The sequence below is a fragment of the Melospiza melodia genome, chromosome 13 (assembly GCF_035770615.1).
Source record: "Melospiza melodia melodia isolate bMelMel2 chromosome 13, bMelMel2.pri, whole genome shotgun sequence".
Classification (NCBI taxonomy): Eukaryota; Metazoa; Chordata; class Aves; order Passeriformes; family Passerellidae; genus Melospiza; species Melospiza melodia.
Genome location: NC_086206.1, coordinates 20,621,908 through 20,645,385, shown reverse-complemented (window position 1 = coordinate 20,645,385; position 23,478 = coordinate 20,621,908). Strand labels below are relative to the sequence as shown.

The 23,478-nt window shown below is 61.4% G+C and overlaps 1 protein-coding gene across 6 annotated transcripts in view; it reads left to right on the top strand.

Annotated features, from left to right (window-relative positions):
• The window catches only part of GSE1 (Gse1 coiled-coil protein), a 105,262-nt gene that overhangs the window by 37,196 nt on the left and 44,588 nt on the right, over positions 1–23,478 (top strand). For 4 of the 6 annotated variants that reach the window (XM_063168141.1, XM_063168144.1, XM_063168142.1 and 1 more), the window contains exon 2: positions 485–647. In XM_063168141.1, coding sequence (XP_063024211.1) covers positions 485–647 — 163 coding nt within the window. Of the gene's footprint in view, positions 1–484; positions 648–3,308; positions 3,387–21,565; positions 21,631–23,478 lie in introns of those variants that run through there. The other 2 variants (XM_063168146.1, XM_063168145.1) reach the window with 2 other exon arrangements.

The window sequence follows — 23,478 nt, the reverse complement described above, 5'->3', positions numbered from 1 at the left end:
GAGGGTGACAGCTACAACAAACCCCGGGCCCCAGCAGCGCCTGGGGGTCCAAGAGGGGGACTGTCCCCGAACAAGGCACAGCGGGAATGCCATCCCCGTCCCAGCAGCACGTTTCCCTCGCCCGCCTGGCAGGGCAGGCGATGGGGGGTTGTTGATCTCGAGTAAACACTGCCCGGTTGAGTAATCGGGAGCTGCCTAACCGGCCAGCTGCCGCCGGCGGGCGAGGGGACGCCGCTTTGATTCATGTCCTCACCCCCCCTGCAGCCTCTCTTGTCTGGCTGTGCTGGGAGCCATGGGCCGGATCCAGCTGTAGCCCGGCAGCGCGGGCTGGCGTGCGGCTCCCGTGCTGGCCACGTGCACCGGCCGGCAGGAAAACAAAAGCATCTTGTGTGTGTGTGTGTGTGTGCGCCCCGAACCCCCCCGTGCCCCCCAGCCCTGCCGGGAGAGGCAACGGCGCTGAGTCTCTGTCCTGCTTCTCTTCCAGGCGTCCTCTTCGTCCCTGGAGACAGCCGCCAGCAAGCCTGCGGGTGGTGAGTCCCGGCACCGGGTGGCCAGCGCTGGGGAGAGCCCGGGAACCGGCAGCACCGCCCCGGACATCGGCCAGCGGACGCCTTTGGATGCGGAGGGTGCGGACGCTGGAGCCACAAGTAGGTGATGCGGGGGGATACGGGAGGGTGCAAGGCTGCCATTGCCAAGGGATGTCCCCTGTGCCGCTGTGGGGTGACCATCAGCCCCGTGTGCTGCTTGGGGCTCCCGGTGAAGGCTCATGCCCAGTGGTTTGAGGTTGGGATCCAGCACCCGCAGCCCCGCTGGGAAGGTGACGCCGACAGCACCGCAGTCCCTGCCCGCCGTGCCCGGGGCCGTGAGTCAGGCCGTGGGCGCCAGGAGAGCCGCGGTGTTGGGCTGGCTGTGCTGGGGAGCTGGGGGGCCCCCGGGGCTGGGATGGACCGCGGCTCCAGGGACTCGGCCGCCCTGTCCGTCAGGAGCAGCAGCATTTTTAGGAGAGGCATCACGCGTGCTTCCCGCCTGCCGCCTCCCTGGCCCGGCTTGTTTGCCAGCCCTTCCCGGCGGGCGCGCCGGGCCGTGTTGTGCTGGGCCATGCCAGGCTCCTTTGATCCGTAACAAGCGCCGATGCCGGTTCCTGGCGTTGGGCTGGGAGAGTCAGGAACCGCAAGGTGCAGCGGGGCGGGAAGCTGGGGCGGGCAGGGAGAGCCAAGGGGCAGCCTGCAGGGCCAGGGGGCTGCTTGCTGGTGGGGATTTGTGACCCCTCACATTTCCTGAGAAGAACACCTCTCAGGAATGCCGTGGCCCGTGTCACCCATCGATCAGCCCCACAGGGATTTGGCTGTGGGTTGGGGACCCCGCAAGGTGCTGTGTCCCCCGGGGGGGGGGTTGGGATGCATTTACAAGCTGCTCACAGCCCAGCCGGCAGTGGCGTGGAGGCAAGCTGGGAGCCGTGGCCTGGAACGGGCCCGCTGGAGTCAGCCCGGGATTTATTACCCTGCCAGTGGCTGCCGGGCAAAGGTGACAGTGACTAATGGCTTGTTACACGCCTGCCACATCTCATCTGCGCGCTGCGTCCGGCTGCTGCGCTCCCAGCCCTGCTGAGCGGGCAGCCTGCGCCGCGTCCCTTCCTGGGGGGGACACAGGGCTGACCCCCCCTTTGCCCCTGTGGGGACCTCGGCCAGAGGGGGTGACTGTGACAGCTGCACAGCTTGGCATGGCATCTATCCCCGTGCTGAGCATGGAGACCCACACTGTCAGCATTCCCTGTGGCCAGGCAGAGCCAGGCTGGGATCTGTGGGAGCACCTCCATATCTTGGGGGTGGTGACACATCCCAGGTGTCCTGCTGAGCTTTGTGTGACACACGGGACTTCCCAGTGCACAAAATCCCTTTGTGGTTGCCAAACCACGAGGCGCTGCTCTGCCAGCACGGCGTCAATGCCATGCCAGGGTGGTTGGGCTGGGATGCCGAGGGGATCCTGCGTGCGTGTCCGGATGGATGCTGACGGAACCACAAATGCATTCACCAGGAAAATTAAAAAATTAACAGGCATTGGCTCGCTCTAGATTAGTAAAGGCAAGAGATAAAAGCGGCTCTTTATACCTTGTGAGAATTGCTGATAAGGGCATTTGTTCCTCTGTATTCTTTAAAAAGAATGCAATAAAAATTTAAAATAGAACGGGAAAAGGGAGTTGGAGGGGGGGGGGAAGCACGAGGAGGGTGGGGGGGGAGCACGAGGAGGACTGGGGGGGTGGCGGGCAGCAGCAGCACCACGGCAGCACTGGCATGGCCAGCACTGGGGCCTCTTGGAGGAAGAGGAGGAGGAGGATGGAGGGGATGCAGAGGCAAGGGTGAGCTGGGAAGGGATTTGGGGGGGTGTGTGTGTTGCGGTGTGGCAGTTTGTTTGGGGACGGCTGGGTGTCCCTGTCATGGCCTGTGTCTCGTGCAGAGATGCCAGTTCATGGCTGGCAGTGCCAGGATGAGATTCCTCATGGAAGCCTCCTTCCTGCCCGGGGGAGGTGGGGGTCTGGCCTGTCGGAGCCAGCCGAGCCTGTCTGGCCCGTGGAGCCCCGACTGGTGTGGCCGGTGAATGATGGGCAACTTCCTCCTGTGCCAGTGGGCTGAGCCCCACCCCACTCATGTCACTGGTGTCCCCAAGCCCAGGTGACGGTGGGATGGCACAGGGGTGACCACCACCATACCCACCTGGGAGGGACAGTGCTGTTCCCTCTCCCACACCTGGAGCAGGGTGTGCCTGGGGCATTGGGGTGCCGCAAGGGGGCTGCCCTGGGATCACCCCATATTTTCACAGGTTTTGGGCTCGGGACCACCCTGGGTGCTCACTGTGCTGGGCCACGCTGGCACCCCAGAGCCCAGGGTATCTTGGAGCAGTTTTGGGGTGGGGGCCAAAGGCCTGGCCCCCATCAGTGCCTGGCACGGGCATCCCCCCATCCTTACATTTGGGGAGGATCTGTGAGCTGTGACCAGGACACCCCCATCACCCAAATTCTTGGCACGCTGCGGAGGGACGGCCACCCCGCGGGACCCCCCATTCCCGGGGGGAGCCCCCATTCCCGGTGAACCCCCGGTGGATCCCGGGTGGGCGGGTGGGTGTGTTCCTCCCCCGTGCAGCATCCCCGCGTTCGGAGCGGCCCGTGCCTCGCTGCCGGTGCCCGCCGCCCCCGCCCCCGCCGCCCTGCCCTGCCCTGCCCGGCCCGGCCCCCGGTGAGTCACGCTCCAGCCGTGCGGCTCTCGGGGCGGCGGGCGGGCGCCGAGGGAAGCAGGAAGCGGCGGGGGAAGGCTCGGCACGGCTCGGCTCGGCTCCGCTCCGCTCCCTGCCCATGGAGGAGCGCAGCCCCCGTTGGACAGCGCGGCCCGCGGGTGAGTGACCCCCCCAGCCCAGCCCAGCCCAGCCCAGCCCAGCAGCGCCGTGGGGAGGGGGCAGCGGGGTCCCCCCCCCAACGCGGGTGGGAGTTGTGCTGGAGGGGTGGGATGGGGCTGCTGTGATCCCGCTGCTCGCGATCCCTCCCCAGCCCCTCTGCTGGGGGGTCTGGCGTGGGGAACCCTGTGGTGAGGGGGACAGAGGTCACCCTGGGGCTCAGAGAGACCGTGCTGGGGGGATGGAGGTCACCCTGGGGTTGGGGGACCCCATGGTGTAGCGAGTGGAGGTCGCCCTGGGATTTGGGGGCACAGTTGGTCGGTGAATGGAGGTCACCCTGGGGTTGGGGGAGCTCATGGTGTAAGGGGCAGAGGTCGCCTTGTGTTTAGGGGAAGCCGTGGTGTGGGGGATGGAGATCAGCCTGGTTTGGGGAACCCCGTTGTAAGGGGAACAGAGGTCAGCCTGGGTCTGGAGGAACCCATGGTTTGGGAGACCAAGGTCACCCTGGGGTTGACAGACCCCATGGTTGCCCTGGGTTCGGGGGTCCCTGTGATGTGGGGGATAGAGGTCACCTTGGAGTTTGGGGACCCCATTGTGTGCGGACTGATGTCACCCCAGAGTTGGGGGATCCCATGACACAGAGGGTGGTGGTCACCCTGAGCTTCGGGGGTCACTGTTGTTTGGGGGGTGGAGGTCACCCTGAGGCAGGGGGACCCTGTGGCCTGGAGGATGGAAGTAGCCTTTGGCTTGGAGGCCTTTACTGTGTGAGGAGTGGAGATCACCCTGGTGGCGGGGTACCCCATCATGGGGGGACAGAGGTCAGCCCGAGCTTCAGGTACCCTGTGATGTTGTGGACAGAGGTCACCCTGGCCTTGGGGGACCCCATGGTGTGGGAAATGGAGGTTGCTTTGGAGTTGGGGATCCAGCTGGGGAATGTTGTGAGGAGATGGGACCCTCTGGGTTCAGTGGCCTCAGGGTCTGGGGCCAACTGAGGTGCTCAGTCCCCATGACCCACATTCCAGAGAGACCCTTGGGGTCATTTCCCATGGCTGGCAGGGCACGGAGTGGCCCTGACCTTGACCCTTCTCCTTGCCTTGCTGCCTGCCCATCTCTCCATGCGGGCGCACAGGGTGCAGCGTGGGGCCGTGCCTCAGTTTACCCACCAATATTTCTGGACTCCCAGGACCTCTGGAGCTGGGCAGGGACCGTGTTGCTGACTGAGCGGGACGCGGGGAGCTCGGGCACCGCACCCTGTGCCAGGGTGATGCCGCGGCCCCGGCGTCTCGCCTGCCTCCGCCTTTATTGCCCTGCTCTGTCCTGGCTCTTCCAGCCCTGCCTGTGCTGCCTGCCGTGCCCTTCGCCCTGGGGCTGGCAGCTCACCGTGCCCTGTGTCTGCTTTGCATGGTGGCATGGGTGCCAGTCCCCAACGGGTGGGTGGCATCTGTCAATCCAGTGCCCCATTGGTGGCATCTGTCCCCAAGCCTTGGGCAAGCCCCCACTGCCAGCGCTTGGAGCAGCAGGGACGAGTGCCCCGCTCTCTTCATCCCCATCCTCATCCTCCTCCCGTGGCTGGGGGCACAGAGCTGGGCCACGAGCAGGATCCAGATCCAGGGAGGGAGTTAATGGAGGGAAAAGGCAGCGGGAAGCCAGCGCCTCTTCCTGCAAGGGCGCGCGTGCGCCGGCAGCACCGGGGTGAGCCCGTGTGGTTTGTGGGTGTGAGCGAGGCGAGCGTGCGCCCGGCTGCGTGTGCGCCCTGTTTGTGTAACCCGCCGGGGAGTGCCACGGGGCTGGCCAGCCACGGCTGGGGCTCAGCGTGCAGGGGGGGCTGGCTGTGAGCACACTGAACACACGTGTGTCCCTGTGTGTGTGTGTGTGTGTGTGTGTGTGTGTGAGTGTGAGCGTTGCACAACCGTGGGTGTGAATCTCTGCGTGCTGACCCCTGGCTGGGGGCACACGGGGTGCGTGTGCCTGCACGTCCCGCGGGGCTGAGCTGCTGTGTGCACACACGGGGCCTGTTCTGGCCGGTGCTGGCTGCAGGGCAGGGAGCTGCAGCGGGGAGATGGTGGCTTTGGCGGGGGGCCAGGCTGCCGGGGGGCACAGGGGGGGTGCCGAAGGACGCAGGACAGTTTATTCCTTGCTGGCACGCCAGCGGCCGGGACAGGGGTGCAGGTTGGGGGGCAGCTTGAGGAGGGGGGGTTAGTTTTAATCACTGCTCCTCTGTTTGTTGGCAGCCCTCTCCCTCAGCCTGCTGTCTGGCCCGTGGGAGGCTGAGGCCTGGAGGGGCTGTTCCTGGGGGGGTTTGTGCCTGTGCCAGCCGTGTGGGAGGTGGCGGTGGTCTCCCCCATATCAGGGCACGGTGCCATGGGTCACACCTCTGTCCCGGAGCCCTGGCACTGCCACCAGCTCAGGGTGTGAGGCCTGGCCTTACTGTGGGCAGCAGCAGATGGCCTCTGCCATCACAGCCCAGTGGGGACATCACCGTGTGCTGGAAATGCTGGGGTGCCTCACCCACCTGTGGGGCGCTGGGTACCCTGAGGGGCTGTGGGGCAGCCCCGCCGAGCCCCCAGAAGGAGCAGCTGGGACAGAGCTTGGCCTGCGGCGGCTGCCCGGGCAGGCTGCCAGGGGGATTGCCCTTGAACCGGCCCTTTCCGTGCCTCGTGCTCCATGCCCCGGCTGCCCCGTGTCCCCTCCGTGTCCCCCCACCGCAGCACCCCGGTGCCCGCGGGCGGTTGCACCGCGGGGCGGGAGGAAGCGCCGCAGAGCTCCCGCGCTGTAACGGCGGCCGCCTTATCTCGGGCCCTTCTGGGCCCCCCCAGCCCTTATCTGCCACGGCCGTTGGCCCTGGCTGGGCTCACGGCCCCCCCCCGGCCCCCCCAGCCCCTGCGGGGTCAGCCCTTGGGGGCGGCCGCTTGGCAGCCTGCCCCCCCGATCCTTTTTGAAGTTTCAAATCCATTTAAGTCAAGAGGAGGGAAAGTTATTGCCTCTAAAGCCCCTTGCGTTGAGCAGTAAATCCTCTTTGCTGGGCCAGCGCCGCCTCCGAGCACCCGCGGCACCGGGGGGGGGGGTGACTCCCGGAGGGGGGGTACAGCCTGGATGTGCGTGTCCCCAACACCCTGCAGGCGGCTGCTTTGTGGCTGGCAGGGAGCGGGAACCCCAAAACATGGACAGTGTGGGGTGGGGGTTCCTTTGAAACCCCCCAGCTGAGCAGGAAACAACATCACTGCTGCTTGCCCACCATTTGCTCGCTGTCTCCTTGCTCACCCCGATTTGGCCCAGCAAAGGGGTTCCCCTTGTGGCATCAATACCCTGGTGTCCCCAGCAGCGTGGTGTCCCCAGCAGTGTGGCACAGCACCCCCCCGCCGCCGTGCACCCTCTTTGAGGCGATGGAGCAGGAGCTGGATGTGCTGCCGGCACGCTGGCGTGTTTTATTTGATTTCCTTTCTCCCGAGCTGGCAATATTTAAATATTAATGCCTGCCTCTAATTGCTGGGTCAGAGGAGCGGGGCGGCGCGGGAACGGGCGCAGGGGCGGCTGATTTTGTTGTCTCGGGGAGTGTTTGCCGAGGAAAAATGTTTGTGCACACACACACACACATAATTTTACTCCCTTGGGAGTGATGCAGAGGGGAGAAGGCTGAGCCGTGATGCCACCGGGCCATCATTTTGCAGCAGGGCACCCACCCTCCGCATCCGGGGGGCCCTTCTCCCGCGCCCGCAGAGGGATTGCTAATAGCAGGGGAGAGGGGGGTGTTTTATTTTCTCTCCGGGCAGCGCGGCGTCAGATGCTTGCGTGCTCGCTTCCTGTAATAAAGCGACCGCCGGCGCGCTTGTCACCTGCTCTCTGTTGTGCTGCCAAGCGCAGACATGCCGCTCCTCGCTGCGGGCCCTGGCGTGCTCCCCGCTGCCGCTGCCGCTCCGTGCCCGCCGCGGGCGCTCGCCCCGTGCCAGCGCGGCGGTAGCAGGTGTTTGGGCAGGGTGTGATGGTGCCTGTTGCCGCACGCCCCGTGCGGGCGGGGGCCGTTTAACTGTTCCTCACCGCGGCCGTGCCCCCTTTGATGCCCTCCCTGCCTGGCGCTGGGGTGTCCCGATTCCCCTGCTGCTCCCCCAGCGTTTGGGGCGCGCCGTGGCAGAGCCGGCCCAGCTGCAGGCAGGTGGCTCTGCTTGTCCCCAGCTGTGCCGCGCAGTTGGAGCGGGGAGGTCCCTGCAGCGTGTGCCATGCAGGGGATGGCATGTGCAAGCTGCTCGATGGGCACAGACTGGCACCAGCGACACAAGGCATCACCTCCTGCTCGGCGCTGCTGTTGCCCACCGTGCTGTGCCATGCCATGCAGGGGATGGGATGTGCGAGCTGCTTGGCACTGCTGTTGCCCGCCGTGCTGTGCCATGCTTGGACACCAGGTCACTGCCCACTGTGCCGTGCTGTCCCTTAGCATGCACAGCCGTGCTGCCAGCACCTTGCCAGTCCTGTTAGGGGATTTTTTCCCCCATTGGGAAATCTCTGTGCTCCCCTTTGGATCCCCCGCTGGTTTGCCAACCCCCACAGCCGTTGGTTCTTGGCTGTGCAATCTCCTTCCTCCTGCCCGCATGGCAGCGCTGGTTAACCCGTGTTTGCTGGGTCCTGCTCCCGTTAACCCCGGCCAAGGGAACTCTGTACCCTTGAAGCTGGCAGGGAGGCTCCTTGCAAGGGGCTGACGCGGGGTCTGCTCCCCACAGGCAGCCTGCAGCGTGGTGGATGTGGGGTTTAGGGATGAATTACACCCCACCATCCCCCGTGGAGGAGGCAGGCTGGGTTTTCCTCCTTCCCACCCGCATCCTGCCCCGCTGCAGCCCCGGCTCCCGGCGCTGCCTTTGTTTCCGCTGTATAACAAGATGATGGGTTAGGGTCAAGCTGCGGGTTCATAACTTGTTGGAAGACTTTGCCGAACAATAAAGGTGTCTGGCTTTATATCTGCTCGTATTTTATCCGCGCCACGGCCTTTCCCCAGCGCCGGCCGCGATTTATGGCGGGGGATATTTGAACGTGTCGAGGCGAGCTGGGGAAGCCGAGGCCGACCCCCTCCCCACGCCTTTGCATTCAGTGCCTGGGCGCTGAAATATTTACCTTCCAGCTCCTCTGACAGTTCAAGCCGTCTCGTGAAGCAAAGGTTATTGAACTGCGAATGTTATGACATTACATTTTTGTGTCTGCACTTTCTGGATGCGTGATGCAGCCTGAATGATAAGTGATCTCGGGGTTAAGGGTGGGGTTGCTTTTTTTTTGTTTTTTTTTTTTTGCCTTTCTGTTCCTTTCCCTCCCTCCCTGCTCTCCTCCCTGAGCTGTCAGCTCTGCTGGCGCTTGATAACGCTCCCTTTTATTGCCCTGCCTTTGCATTCCTGCTGCTGGGCTCCCTGCAGTTGAGGTGGGTGTTGGGAAGGCGGGAGAGGGACATTTCCAGCTCAGAAGCCTGCCTGCCTTGCTGTGTGCCTCAGTTTCTCTAACCCTCATGCCATGAGTGGTCACCCATGCCAGCAGCCCCTCTTCATGGTTGGTAGGGAAATGCTGCATCCTGTGTCCCACCAGGGATAGAATCACAGGGTAGTTTGAGTTGGGAGTGACCTCAAAGCTCCTCTCATCCCAACCCCCTGCCACGGGGGAGACCTTCCGCTAGTCCAGGTTGCTCCAAGCCCCATCAAACCTGTCCCAGCCACGCCATGGGGCAGGAGGTGATGCCTGGTGTCACTGGTGCCAGTCTGTGCCCGTCTTGCAGCTGCATTGATGGGATTTTGGGGTGCTGAGGTGATGCTCCCTGGTATCCCCCTGGTACCCTGTCTGTCAGGGCTCTGAGCATCTCATCAGCTGTCCCCACTTGAGACACAGCATGCTAGGTGGCCAAGTGGCCAGGGGGACAAGTGACAGCAGGCCTGGGCTGTCCCACACTCACTAGAGGGCAGCAATAAACTGGATCAGTGGGCTGTGCTCTGTCCCTGGGGGCGTTGAGGGGTCTCAGCCCCCAGATTTGCCCTGGCACTGTGGGTTTGCAGTGGGGGCACACTTATTTTTCATTGCAGCAGGATGAAGCCTCTCCAACCACTCGGACCCGCAGTGTCATTTCATCCCAAGAGCAAATTAATTAAGCCATTCCATAAATTTGGCTGTGTTTGCTGCTGGTGAATCACATCTGCATCTCCCCTGGCTTTTCCCCCTCCCTGCTCAGCTCCCTGCAGGAGTCAAGATCTCACCCTGCAATGCCTGGAGATTTCCAAGGGCTCAGGGCTGGCCGAGCATCCCGAGCATGCCGGGTCGGGGCGGCTGCCAGAGCTAACAGAATCCAGCTGTGCTCCCAGGCAGGCAGGGGGGGCCGTGGGGAAAAGGGGGGAAAAAAAAAAAAAAGAGGTCAGGGCCCGGGAAATTAAATGTTCATAAATGTAGGCCCGAGCGCTTAAAAAGTAGGGCAGTGCCATTAAATCTCATTAAAGTTTAATACCTATCAGTGCCACTTCAGGCAGCCCTTGGACATTGCTTTAATTTGATGGGTGTTAAGGGAGAATTATCAAATAATTGTGCTGGCTGGGGACTTGCTTTTATCATGTTACATGGAAAGCTCTCCCGGCTTTGTGCTGCACATCAAAACAGCGGCGGGTAGGTATTGTTCTGGGGAGGGGATGGGGGCAGCTGTAGGGGGGTCCCCACTGTCCCCATCGCCCTCTGAGGTGGCAGGAGGGATGAGGGACACCGATCAGGTTGTTACAGGGATTAGCTGCCCCACTGATCAGCTTTTTCTGCCCAAATTTAACCCATCTGCCCCCAGCAGGGGTTTGGTGTCCCAGGCTGGCAGCCTTGAGGGTGGCATGGGGACAGGAAGCATCCTGCCATTGTCCCCATGGGTTCTGCCATTACCCCTGTGGGCCCTGGCAGTGCTCCCATGGGTCCTGTCACCATCCCTATGGGTCCTATCACCATCCTTTTGGGTCCTGTCACCATCCCCATGGGTCTGTCGCCGTGCCCCTGAGTCCTGCCACCATCCCTGTGGGCTTTGCTGGTGTTCCCATGGCTCCTGCCACCATCCCCATGGGTCTTACTGGTGTCCCCAAGTGTCCTACCATCATTCCCATGGGTCTTGTCATCATCCCCACAGGTCATGCCATTGTCCCCATGGGTTCTGTCACCATCCCCATGGGTCTGTCACCATGCCCCTGAGTCCTGCCACCATCCCTGTGGGCTTTGCTGGTGTTCCCATGGCTCCTGCCATCATCCCCAGGGGCCTTACTGGTGTCCCCGTGGGTCCTACCATCATTCCCACGGGTCCTGTCATCATCCCCACAGCTCCTGCCATTGTCCCCATGGGCCCTGCCAGTCTCTCCATCAGTCCTCCTGCAGTTCCCATGGGTCGTGCAGGTGTCCCCGTGTCCCAGCAGGGTTGTGCCACTCTTCCTGCGCTTGCTATGACAGGATGATGCCAGTGTGGGGCTGTGGGTGCTTATAATTAATATTAATTTTTGGAGAGGCTGTGGGGTCTGTGGGGAGTTGCAGGTGGGAGGAGCTGGGGATGGCTGGCTCCGTGCAGAGGCGAGGACATGGGCCCATGCATTTTTTATAGAGTGCGCCCGGGGTTATTTTTATTTCTTTCTATTTCCTTCCTCCTCCCCTCGCTGTAAAAGTCCCTGTTGATAAAGAATTAGTGCCAGGTCGTTAGTCCTGGTTTTTATGAGATAAACCCAGGCACAAGGTGCTGTCGTGTAAACGCCGGGGCCAGGGGAGCGCGGGGACGGGGAGAGCAGAGCTGCTGCCATGAATTATTCAGCAGCTCCTGATTTCACATTATTCTCACTGATACTTTTACAACCTGTCAGTAAATAAAAAGATTCTACATTATTTATAGAAATGGACCCGAATTGGGTAGGAGAATTTACTGTTGCTATTATTAGGGGCTGCTCAGCACCGCGTTAATGAGGGATGGGTGGTGGCAAGTGCTGCTTCCTGTGGGCACGGTGTCCCCTTGTCCTTCCGGGTGCCACCTTGGTCCCCAAGGATCACTGTGTCTCTCACTGCTGGGGCTCCATGGGTTTGGGCTGTTTGAGGGGAGATACCTCCATCCTAAGGACATCTTCTTCCCAGTGACACATCCCTGCAGGTGACGCCTGCCCCAGGACACCCATGCCAGGGAGGTCACCTTGCAGGGGATGGCATCTTCCCTGGGATGTCTCCTTCCTGGGGACATCTCCTTCCCAAATATGTCTGCTTCCTGGGAGCACCTTCCTCAGGACTGTGTCATGCTGGAGACATCTTCTCAGACACATCTCCCTCCTGAGTGTCACATCTTCCCAGGGACATCTTCTTCCTGACACTTTTCCAGAGACGCCTCCCTGTGGATGACACCTTCCCAGGGACATCCTTGTGGGGGATGCCTCCTTCCAGGAGATGATATCTTCCCAGGGACATCTTCTTCCCAGGGACAACTCCCTGTGGAAGACACCTTCCCAGGGACATCTTTGTGGGGGATGCCTCCTTCCAGGAGATGATATCTTCCCAGGGACATCTTCTTCCCTGTGGATGACACCTTCCCAGCGATGTCCCCTTGCTGGGGACATCTCCTTGCAGGGATATCTTCTTCCTGAGCACATCTCCTTCCCAAAGACATCTCCTTCCCAAAGACATCTCCTTCCCACGGACCACATTTTCTCAGGGTCATGCTCTGCCTGGGGATGTGTCCTTCCCCAGGACATCATCTTCCCTGGGACACCTTACCAGGGACATCTTTGCTGTGGATGTTTCATTCCAGGGGATGACATTTTCCCAAGGACACCTCCTTCCCAAAGTCATCTTGAGAGCATCTTCCTGAGAATGTCTCCTCCCTGGGGACCACATTTTTAGGAACATCTCCTTCCTGGTGACCACATTTTCCCGGGAACTTCCTCCCAGGGATGTCTCCTTCCCTGGGACACACATCTTTGCCAGAGGAGGATGCTTTCCAGTCATGATGCAATTACATTTCTGTCCCCATCCAGTCAGTTGTTCCCACCATCCCTCCTGCCTCTGCATCCCGCCCTGCAGCAGGAACTGGAGGGGCTCCACTTCCATCCTGTCCCCCCCTTCCCATCATTTGCCTGTCACCAGCACAGGAGAGGAGCCATCCCACCCACGGCCCCGCCAGCCCCCCAGATCCCATCTGGGCTTCCTGCATCCCTGATGTGACAGCTCCAGGGAGGTGGAAAAGCATCTCACGGGGCTGGGAAGCCCCGAGGAGGGGGGTGCTGTGCTGTGGGCAAACCAAGGCACGGCAGCAATGGGAAAACCAGGAGGAAACCCAAGCTGTAATGGTTTGTCTGCGGTGTCCTAAGGTGGCTGCTCCCAGGCTGCCGGTGACAGGTTTATTGGCAGGCAGGCTGGGCTGGAAGGATTGTGGGCTATTTACAGTGCTGGGGCCGTGACTTTGCGAGCAGACAGTTAACATAAATTCACATGATGGATCAGTTATCACTTCATTGAACTGGTGGCGGATCCATTGAAGGCTGTGCAGTAACATACTGTTTCCTGGCTCTGCGCAGCGCTGGGATACATTAAATACACTTTATTTATAGCTTACCATTGCTGCACTGTGGGCAGGAGAATGCAGCTTTTGCAACTATCATCTAATTTTATGATGAGCATTAAAGCAAGGCCTATAATTTGCACCTTTTTATTCATTAGACACTGGTGCAGCCATAAGTCAAGAATGCCCAGGGATTTAGATGCAGATCCAGAAGATAAACTATTGACAAGCCAGATGTATTTTTACATTAGTGTGCCTTTACAATAGTTTATGTTGAGAGTGGAATATAAATTGCATTATTAAATACGAACCACTCTTGTAACCGCTGCTCTTCCTGCGTGTGTGCAGGCAGGGTGGGATTCGGAACCGCAGAGCACGGAGGCTTTGCCTAATGGCTCCAGGTTGGGGGGAGATTGTTATTTTGGCTTATTTTATCCCTGGATATGCTGATGCATCAGAGCAGGGGTCTGTCTCAGCGCTGCCCCTAGGAGGAGGCATCCTGAGGGATGAAGAGATGTGGGATGTCAGAGCAAAGCCATCCCAACCACGTGCCCCCAGCAGGGACCTCGGCTTGGCCGCTGCCACCCGGCCAGCAGCGAGTTAAATCCTTTTGTTTCTGAGGCAATACAGTTTATATTATGAGCATGAATAAAAGATGGTTGTGCTAGGGGTAGCTGTCAGGATCTTCGCCGCCTATAAAGGCTTCTACTGTAGCTTGACAGTAAAAGACTGTGTTTGGGGACTGATGTGGTTTCTCAAAGGAGCTAAATAAATAAGGGACGCTTATTTTTACACCAGTAAAGGCTGCTGGAAATTTAAAGCCCTGTTTATCTCACTGAAATCACGGTGTTTATTGTTATCTCGTGGAGGGGGAATTTGCATGTTCACTAATAATTAACCCAGCCCAGCGTTCTCCCTGCTGTACCTGTGGCAGCCCTGCCGTTATCTGGGGGGAGGAAACGCTTGCAAATCAAATGCAAATATTGACCCTGCCTGGGCCGGGCACTGCGGTGGCAGGAGGGCAGGATGGAGGGGCTGGCTGCTAGTGTGGGGCATGAGGGGGCTGATGGGAGCCACCCCCATGGCCACCCCATCCTTATTTCTGCCCTACTCCCATTGACGTCCCATCCACCCTGATGCTTTTCCATATTTCCACCCCATTCCCGTTGCCATCCTGTCCCCATTGCCACCCTGTTGCCATTGCCACTCCATCCTTATTTCCATCCTATGGCCATGGCCACTCCATTGCCATTGTCACCCTCTGCTACCCCATTCCCATTGTCACCATGTTGCCACCCCATCCTTCTTTTCACCTCATACTCATTGCTGTCCCATCTTCATTGCTACCCAGCACCCATTGCTAACCTGTGTCTATTCCTGTCCCCATTGCCACCCCATCCATATTTCCACTCCATCTCCATGGCTGCCCATTCCCCACTGCCACTTCATCCTTATTTCTACTCTTATCCTACCGTCACCTCATTCCCATGATCACTGCCACCCTATCCTTATTGTCACCTTGTCCATTGACTCTCCATCTTTATTTCCACCCTGTTTCCTTCACCACCCCATCCCCATTGCCACCCCATCCATATTTCCACTCCATCTCCATGGCCACCATTGCTACTCTGTCCTTATTTCCACCCTCCTCCTATGGTCACCTCATTCCCATGATCATTGCCACCCTATCCTTATTGTCACCTTGTCCCCATTGACGCTCCATCTTTATTTCCACCCTATTGGAAATAAAGATCCTCTGCCACCCCATCCTTATTTCCACCCCACCCCTGTGGCCACCCCTTTGTGGCGGGCGCTAACAGGCGTCCCGTCCCGGTTGCCAGTCCCGGTGCCACCAGATGCTGCGGCTCCGTGTCACACCATCATGTCGCTAGCAGAGTGTAACGGGGAGAGCAGTCGGTGCCTTTGTTTCTCCTGCTCTCCGCACAGCTGTCACTTCCAGTGATCAGTAGAAAAATCATCACCCCACCGGATCATACATATGGAACGGTGTCTGTGCGGAATATTTATCGTAACATGTGTCGAGGCCGCGCCGGTCGCGAGCCCCGGGCTGGGCTCACGCGAGGATGCTCCAATCCCCTGGGCTCTGCCTGCTGGGGAGGTATGGGTGTCCCCACAGCAGTGTCCCCACAGTGGTTGGGGGACTCGGGGCTAATTGCGCTTGGTGGCCTCGGGCTGTGCAGCATCCTCTGCCTCGTGGGGGACTGGGAAAGTGTTCCCTCTCCCAGCCTGTCCCCACCTTGTTCCCAAAGGATGTCTTCAAGCTGGGGGAGCAGCTGAGGTGTGGGGGTGTGCAGAGCTGCTGCTGGTAAAGCTGCAGGGGAACAGAAGCCCGGGGGCTGCCCTTTGCTGGGGTCACCTGTGGGGTGGCCCTTGGGGTCTCCAAGGGCAGGAGGCGAAGGCGCTTGGGCACCTTGGCCCCATCAGTGTCTCCGGGAGCTCTCTCCCATCCCTGGAGCTGTCAGCTCGGCACCTTTCATGTGTGATGGGTAAACAGCGTGGCGCGCCTGCCGGGGAAGGCTGTTGGATCCCTGCTGGTGCTAAAGCGGCGTCTGGCAGGGACGGGGAACGTGCCGTCGCCTGCGCGAGGCACGGCGGACGTGACGCCCCGCTGGGGCTCCGTGCGGCTTTCCTGATGGAGAGCAGAGCCCCAGCCTGCCCCGGTGTCAGGGTGAAGCTGTGCTGATGGCATCCGTGGTATTCCCTGCAGGTGTGCCACTCCCACCACCAAAAACCACATCTCACATCCCCATGCCACGCGCTGGCGGGGACACAGAGCCCCCCTGTGCCCCCTCTCTGTGCGTTTTCCCTCTCCAGGGTGGACAGATGCCGCGCGGGCAGGACGGGGTCACCGGGTCCCCCCAGCACATGGCTAGGGGAAGGTGTTGCCAGCGCCTTTTGGCACCCGCTGCCACACGAGCGCGCTCCTCTGACAGCTTTATCAAGCCTCCAGACTTCCCAATTCCATTGTTCCTGACATCTGTTTCGGTAAGTGATTAATTGCAATTAGTGAACGGTTTGAAAGCCTGTGGAAGAATATTCAGCAGAAAACTCGTCAAGATTAATGAGTGGTGGCAGTTGTCAGAAGGGCTGCTGCCTCGCCGGGATGCGGCGGCGGCGGGGAGGTGCGGGAGGCTGGGTGACTGGGGTGCCCCCCTCCCCGTGCCCGTGTCCCCCCCCAGCGTGCCCCCCCCTCCCGGAGAATAACACGGGCTGATTTTTCATCCGAACGCATGAATTATCCACTAATGCGCTATTAATAAAGCGCTGTGGAGTTTCACCGAGATTAGGTCCTAAATCATGCAGAATGAATTTTAATCAGTCCGAAAGACACCGGTGCTAGCCACTCCCGGGGACCTGCGGGAAACCAGCCTGGATCCGGCTGGCATCTGCTGCCGGAGCAGCCACACCTGCACCTTTACCCCCGTGCCATGCTGTGCTACCTGCGGGTGCTGACAGAGCCAGGCACCTTTGTGCCTGGCATGCCGCCGCCGTGGCAGGAGGGTTGCAGGGTATGAGCTCTGTGGGCACAGCCAGCTCTCTGAATCCATGCCAGCGGGCACAGGGGGGTGACAGCCTGTGAGGTGGCACCTGACTGTGGTGCCCGGGGTGCCAGGAGGGAGCAGGAATCATCCTCTATGCCCAGATTCCCAAAGGCCCCATGTTTTGGGGGGTGTCACTCCTGCAGTGAGATTCCCGGGTCTCTGCAATGTGCCTTTGCTCTCTGGTTGTGCCCCCAGCTCAATGCAAGGGACCACCCCGAGGTGCCAGGGGGTTTGTGGGGGTGCCAAGCCCGGGGGGGTGACACACCCTCAGCCCCACGGGGAAGGGAGGCTGCGACATCTGCTCCTGCAAATTGTTTGCCTTGCCGAGGTCAGGGCGGCTCGACAGCCCCAGGTCCTGCGAGCAGATGGCTCCGGCATGTTCCCGGCCGCGCTCCGCTGTGCCGCACCCATGAAATTCCCCATTAACTGGCTGTGACCGGAGGCTGGAGGGGGAGGAAGCATCCCTCGCTCCTCTGCGCTCAGCCTGGGAGCACGCACAGCCTGCGTGTGTCCCCGAGGGCAGCAGGGACTTGTCCCCTCTGCCGGGGAGGGGGATGGCAACCATGCTTTGCATGGCCTCACTAATCCAGGGGGGCTGTGGAGCAGCCAGGGCTCATCACCCAGGTGCTGGTGGGGAGCGAGTCCCCATCCCCTTCCCTGCCTGCCAGCCTGTCCCTGTCCCATCTCTTTGATTTATTGCTCTTTTGGCGGAGGGTAGGGGTGGCGGGGTCGCCAGGGGCTGGCAGGGGTCGGGAGGTCCCGCCGTCGGCCGCCCTTTGTTGGTGTCCGGCACAATGACCCGGTGCGGGCTGTTTGCTGGGTAATTACCGTGCCGGGGAGGATGAGGAGGTCAGGGCCGATGGAGCCGCTGTGACCCGCCGCCGTCGAGGCCCTGTGTGGCAGCGGCTTGTCCTTCCCCTGTCACCATCTGCTCGGAGGCGGCCGCTCGGAGCGGCGGGGCTGCGGCGCTCAGACGGACGGACAGATGGTGGTGGGTTTGAAGAGGTAGAGTGTGTACTTTGTTCTGGAGAGCTTGGAGGAAAAAAAACATTAGAAGGAGAAAAAGGCAGGGTGAGGAGAAGGAGGGGATGTCTTCCTGTGTCCTCGCTGCCTGCCACCGTGCCACACGTTGTAGTGGAGGTTGTCACCGTGCCATGGATGAGGCTGTGAGTCCTGCACCGTAGTTGGAATGACAGGGAGATGATATGGGTGGTCACTGCCCCTCTGAGTGTCCCCTGTGCCACCACCCCAAGGATGTGGGCATCCCTGTGCTGTCGCCAGGGATGCCCTAACCCCGCTGCGCCTCTCCAGGGCCTGACCCCGCCGTGCTGCCTGCCGGCGCTGCACGTCCCCGCCTGCCAGCGGTGCCAGCCAGGCCGGGGCTGATGCAAGCGGCATTCCCGGGCAAGCCCGGCCGCTTCCCAACCGGCTGGGGCAGCCGGGCCGGGGGCGAGGCGCGGGCGTGGGGTCCCTGCAGCGGTGCTGCGGACGCCGGGCACAGGCAGGGCGACACGGCGTCTCCCCGGGGCGCTCCTGACCCGCCGGACCCGCTCGGGGAGCGCTGGCGTGGGTTGGCGGCTTTGGCTCGGCTGCAAGAGAAAGGTGGGGCCCGGCCGCCCCTGCCGCCTCGCCGCCGCCTGCTCCCCCGGCGCCGGCCCTCCGTGTCCCGGCATCGCCTCTGCGCAGCGGGCCGCGCTCGACGCCCATGCAACGGTGCCACGGCGGTGCCTGCCCGGCGCCCGCGGGCAGGGCAGGGGCACTGGCACCGCGTCCTGGCACCCGGGTGGCTTTGCTGGAGTGCGCCGGTGTTGGGCCGTGCAGGGGGATTTGGCACAACCAGGTGGGGCTTGAGGCCGTGGTGCATGAGGTAATGTGCTGGGGTGGGGATATGAGTGGGCTCCCTGAGGAGGGATTCCCATGGAAATCAGAGGCTCTGGGTTGGGACCCTGCCCGCTGCCTGCCACCGTTGCAATTCTGGCTTTGCTGCCTTTTAATTACCGCCCGCGCCAGGCCTGGCCCTGCGTTCCACTTCATTACGCGATTGCGATCGGGGCCGCTCCTCCCTCCCGGTGGATAATTAGGTGTGTTTTCTCCCGCGCGCAGACAGACACTTAATACAGCTTTAATCACCTGCTCCAGCGGCTCCCACCCACCGCCCTGTGCCCGCTGCTGCCGCTGCCCACAGCCTGCCCAGCCAGGTAATGACAGGCTGCGGGTGCCCAGTGGAACGCCCGCTAGTAACCCCCAGTGCAAATGCCCGCTGCCAGTGCCCAGTGAGCGTGCCCGCTGCAACAGCCCTGTGCCAACACCTCGTGAACATCCCTGGTGCAGATCATGGAATCGTGGAATGGTTTGAGTTGGAAGAGACTTTAAAGATCTCTTTGTTTGAACCCCCTGCTGTGGGCAGGGACACCTTACACTGGACCATGTTGCTCCAAGCCCTGTTCAACCTGGTCTTAAACACTCCCAGGGATGAGGAATGCCCAGTGCCAATGCCCAGCGCCCAACCCTGATGCAAATGTGCCATGCAAACACCTTGTGCAAATGATCAGTGCCAACACCCGCTGGACATCCCCAGCGCATGTACCCCGCTCCAATGCCCATCCCTGGTGCCAGTGCCCGGTGCAAACACCACCCAGGCGGGGAGCTGGCGTGTCCTGGGGTGCTGTGGCGCTGGCAGGCGGCGCTGCCCGGCTCCCGGCCGGCTTCTCTGGAGCAGGCGGCCGCCGGCTCCTCGCAGGTGTACGCACAGACTCCGCGGCGCCCGAGCTTCTGTGCGGCGGGCGCGTGCCAGCACACTGCTGTGCCTTGCGAAGGTAGCAGCCATCTGCACTGTGATAAAAAGCCCTGAGGATGATAAATAGACAAGTAGCACTTTTATTGGATTGCCGTTCCGAAGCAGCCACTTTGGGTTTGGCACGGCGCTAACGACAGACTCGCCGCACGCTGTGCCCATCCGCCCCGGCCGGGGGAAAGGGGCTGCCCGGCAGCGATGCCAGTGCCTGCCTGGGCACCACTGCTCATCCCAGAGCGCTCCCCCTGCCTCTTCCTTCCCCCTTGGTTTTCAGGAGTGACATGGATCTGGATGGGAGGGCAGCGTGGCTGGCTGTGGGGCAGGAGTGGGGCTGTCCAGCTGGCACGGCGTGGCACAGCATGGCACAGTGTGGCACAGTGTCCCAGCTGCTGCGCTGCCCTCGGCATCACCTGCACAAAGCAGCTTGTTTGTCAATAATGGAGCAGGGAAAATTGCACCCGAAATGCCTCTCGGCTCTGCTTTGTGCTGCCTTAATGCATCCACCCCGGAGGTGCCGGCTCGGCAGCGGCACAAAGGCTGCTGGAAGGGAGGGGAGGAAGGCATGGGGAGCTCAGAGAGGTTCCAGGGGGGATTTACTCCCCACTGGCCCACACAGCCCCCCAGTGCCAGGGTGAGGGGGCAAAGACACGCTCTGACCCAGGTGGTTGGCACCGTCATGCCCCCACAGCTTGGCTGTGCCTGATGCCAGGGATGTCAGCCCAGTGGGATTGATCCCAGAGGGATGTGAGTCTTGGGAACAGTTTTGGGGGGAGCAGCATTGCTTAGTCCTTGCCCAAAACTCCTGCTGCTGGGAGCAGGGAGTGGGGTCCTACCGAACATCCCCATCTCACTGTGCTGGGACATCGCTCCAGCCTTGGGGATGTGATTTCCAATTAATTCCATGTGAGTCATGGCTGCAGTTGCCATCCCACCCTGCCCATCCCACTAGAGCCCTGACATGGAGGTGACACTGAATTTTGGGGTGCCATGGGAAAAGTGGTGACCCCCTGGTTTGGCTTGGGAGACACTGGGGTGGTTGTGGGGTCAGTCTGTGTCCCTTGGTGGTGGCAGCTTCTGCAGTGGGATGGGGCAGCTGGGGACACCATTTCAGGGATGGGACAGGACACCACAGCTCGGGGACAGTTTCAGGGCACAGCCCCACGTTACAAGGGGATGGCAGCACAGGCACTGGGGGTGCTGGGAGGGGGGTGTCTGTCCCCACACCCTGCCAGCCCCCACCTGCAGCTCCGGGGCCGCACGCAGCTGCCTGCCCGGGCGTGCATGCCAGGAATTTGGGATTGCAGGGGGGGCTGGCTGCCTGCGTGCCCTCTGACCCCCGGATGATACAAGCCCTCTTCTGTTTCTCCTCAGCCCGCCGGCGGGGTCAGCCTGACGGCTGGCGCTGGCTGCCTCGCTGTGATAAAGCAGCTCGTCTGTCACGACACAATGGGACACAATGGATCCGTCAGGCTGCTGGCACGGCCCAGGGGACACGGCCCCGGGGCTGGGTGCGTGCTGGCGTGCCCCTTGGAGCTCCCCAGGGTGTTCAGGCTCTCAGCAGAGGGGTAGGGACAGCGACAGGAGCCAGGTGTCCCGGCTGATACCCCTGCCAGCCCCTGCTCTGCTGCAGGGAGATACAGCCCCGTGTCCTGGCTCCCTGCCATGCCCGCTGCCCTCACTCCTCACCCCCCAAAAATACCTCGGGAGGCCCCAGCATGAGGTGCCCCTCATGCAGGGGACGTTCCTGAGGGAATTGCTCACCTTCATCCATCCCAGTCCCACTTTCCTCCTGACTTCACGGTCTTTTTATCCAATTTTACATCAGCCTCTCACTAATTTCTGGGATCTCAATATCCAGGATGCTTCCCCCTGCAGCACCACCCCCTGGCATGGGTGCAGGACCCCCCTAGGATCCCCCAGCCCCAACTGGGTGGTTTTTGAGAGCTCAAAAGCATCTCCAATTAGGAGCAGCCGTGCCGCGGCGCTCTGGCGAGGCACTGGGGCTGTCACTGTGCCGCCTTAATTAGCAGCGCCAGGGCAGGGGTCAGCACAGCTCGGCGGGCTTGACAAGGCTGCTATCAAGTGCAAGGAGGGAGGAGGAGGGAAGGGAGGGAAAAGCAAAGCTCCCCAACTCAGGACCAGCCTGGGCGGCGGGGAGGGGGAGGATGAGCGCGCCGGAGCCACGCGGGCAGAGTTAAAAGGCAATAAAATGGTCGCTGTCACCCGCCGGCGGCTCAGCACCGGGGCCGTGCCTCCCTCTGCCGGGGTGTGGGACCGCTCCTGGGCCCCCCCAGCAGCCTGAGCGCCAGCCTGGGCAGGGGGGCACGGGACCCTCGCCATGCTGGAGATGAAGAGCTGGTCGTCTTTGCTGCAGAGCCTCAGTAAGTGACGGGGGTGGCGAGGCTGGGGCTGTGGGGACACCCCTCCTGTGGGGACACCCCTTCCTGTGGGGACACTGTGATGTCCCCACGAGCCGTCCCCTCCCTGGCCCCACCGTGCAAGGGGAGGTGGGTGGGTGGCATGGCCGGGGCGAGGGTCCCACACCCCCAGGCCCCATGTGCCGCCCCGTCCCCTCTCCGGCGTCCCCGGCCGCGGGGTCAGCGCCCGGCCGCGGCCAGGCTTAACCTCTGCCCTTGCCCCGCCGACCTGCAGCCCTGTTAAAAAGGGTTTAAATGCAAAGTTATTTGATAGCTAATCCCAGCTATCCTGGGGGCAGCCCCGGGCTGTGGCGCTGGGAATCGCCCCGAGCCGGGACCCTCAGGCGGCAGCGCCGGCACGGCCGGGGTTGCGCCGGGGCTGGAGGTCAGGCAAACGCGCCGATTAAAGTCCGGCGGGTGAAAAGAGCTTAAACAAATCCCAAATCCCTCAGATGCCAGATGAGGCTGGTTGAAATTTGCTCGGGAGCCACTGTGGGGAGGGGGAGAGACGCTGGAACTGGCGGGAGCACTGGGAAGGCCGAAACTGGGGAGGCTGGAGCTGTGCGGGTGCTGGGAGGGCTTGGGGCTGGGCAGGGGGCTCAGTTGGTGTTGTGGGGGCCCTGTGTGCCTTCCTGCCCTACCTCCCTTTGCTGCTGGGCCATGAGGGACCAGCAGCAGGGGACTCCCTGTTTCGCCATCATTTCCCCATCTTAGCACACCTCTCCTCCTAAATGCCACTTGTGGGGTGCCAAGGGGAGACACAGGTGAGTGGCCTCACTGCTGAGCAGTCACCCAGCCAAACTTGGGAGCAAAAAATGCTGATTTTTCTCCTTCCTGGCATCATGACATGGAGGTGCTCACTTGTCCCCAGGGCTGTGCCTCTGAGGAGGTCATGAGTCCCTGGCCTGCTGTGTTCCCTTGCTTTCCCCAGGTATAATGTGTCCTGGAGGTGCCAGGCTGCAGCCTCACATCTGAAGTGTTCTCAGGTAGCCAGATCCTGTTGTGATGCTGTTAGGGAAACTGAGGCTGGCGCAACCTGGAGGTTCTGGTGTGGTGGGGACCTGTGGGGTGGGATGGGGGCTGTTGGTGGGAGGCAGCCAAAGGAGGAGGAATAGGGGGACAATTCCTGGTGGCAGCTGTCTGGCCTGGGGCAGGGGTGGCCAGACAGGCTCCGTCCCCTCAGTCCTTACCTGTCCCCCATGGCAATGAGTCCCCAAAGACCCGTCAGGGCCAGCTGAACCCCAGCCCAGGGACAGAGGTCGCAGATGCTGTGAGGAGCCACGCAGACCCCCAGGCCTCCCTTAATTGGGGAGGATCGATGGGCTGGGGACCCCAGTGCTCCCTGCCCAGTGGGGATGGGATGCCCTGTGCTCCCCTGCCAGCCTCTGCATTGTCACCTTGCACCTCCATCGTAGTGCCCATTCCATTGGGGTGCACCCTCCTTCCCACCCCATTGTGAGCACGGTGACAGCCCCAAGTCAGGCAGCTGGTGGCAGGGTGTGCTCTGTGCAGGGACCACCGGCCTCCCCAGCTCTGCCACATCCCACATTCCACATCCCTGCCCACCAAGGGTTAACCCTGCGGAGGCAGGATGCCTGCAAGCCCTCGTGCCAGTTCAGAAATGAATGTTGCCTTTAATATACCATCCTTCAATCCTTATCTCTCCTAATTTATTGGACATAACTGGTTGCGCTGATGGATTCGTGGCTTAGACCTTGGCTTCTAAATTTCAGCATTAATAATCTGCCCCTTCATTCTGCTCTCCAGATGTCTTTCATTTATCTGCTTATTCAGTAGGGGTGCAACCTCGCG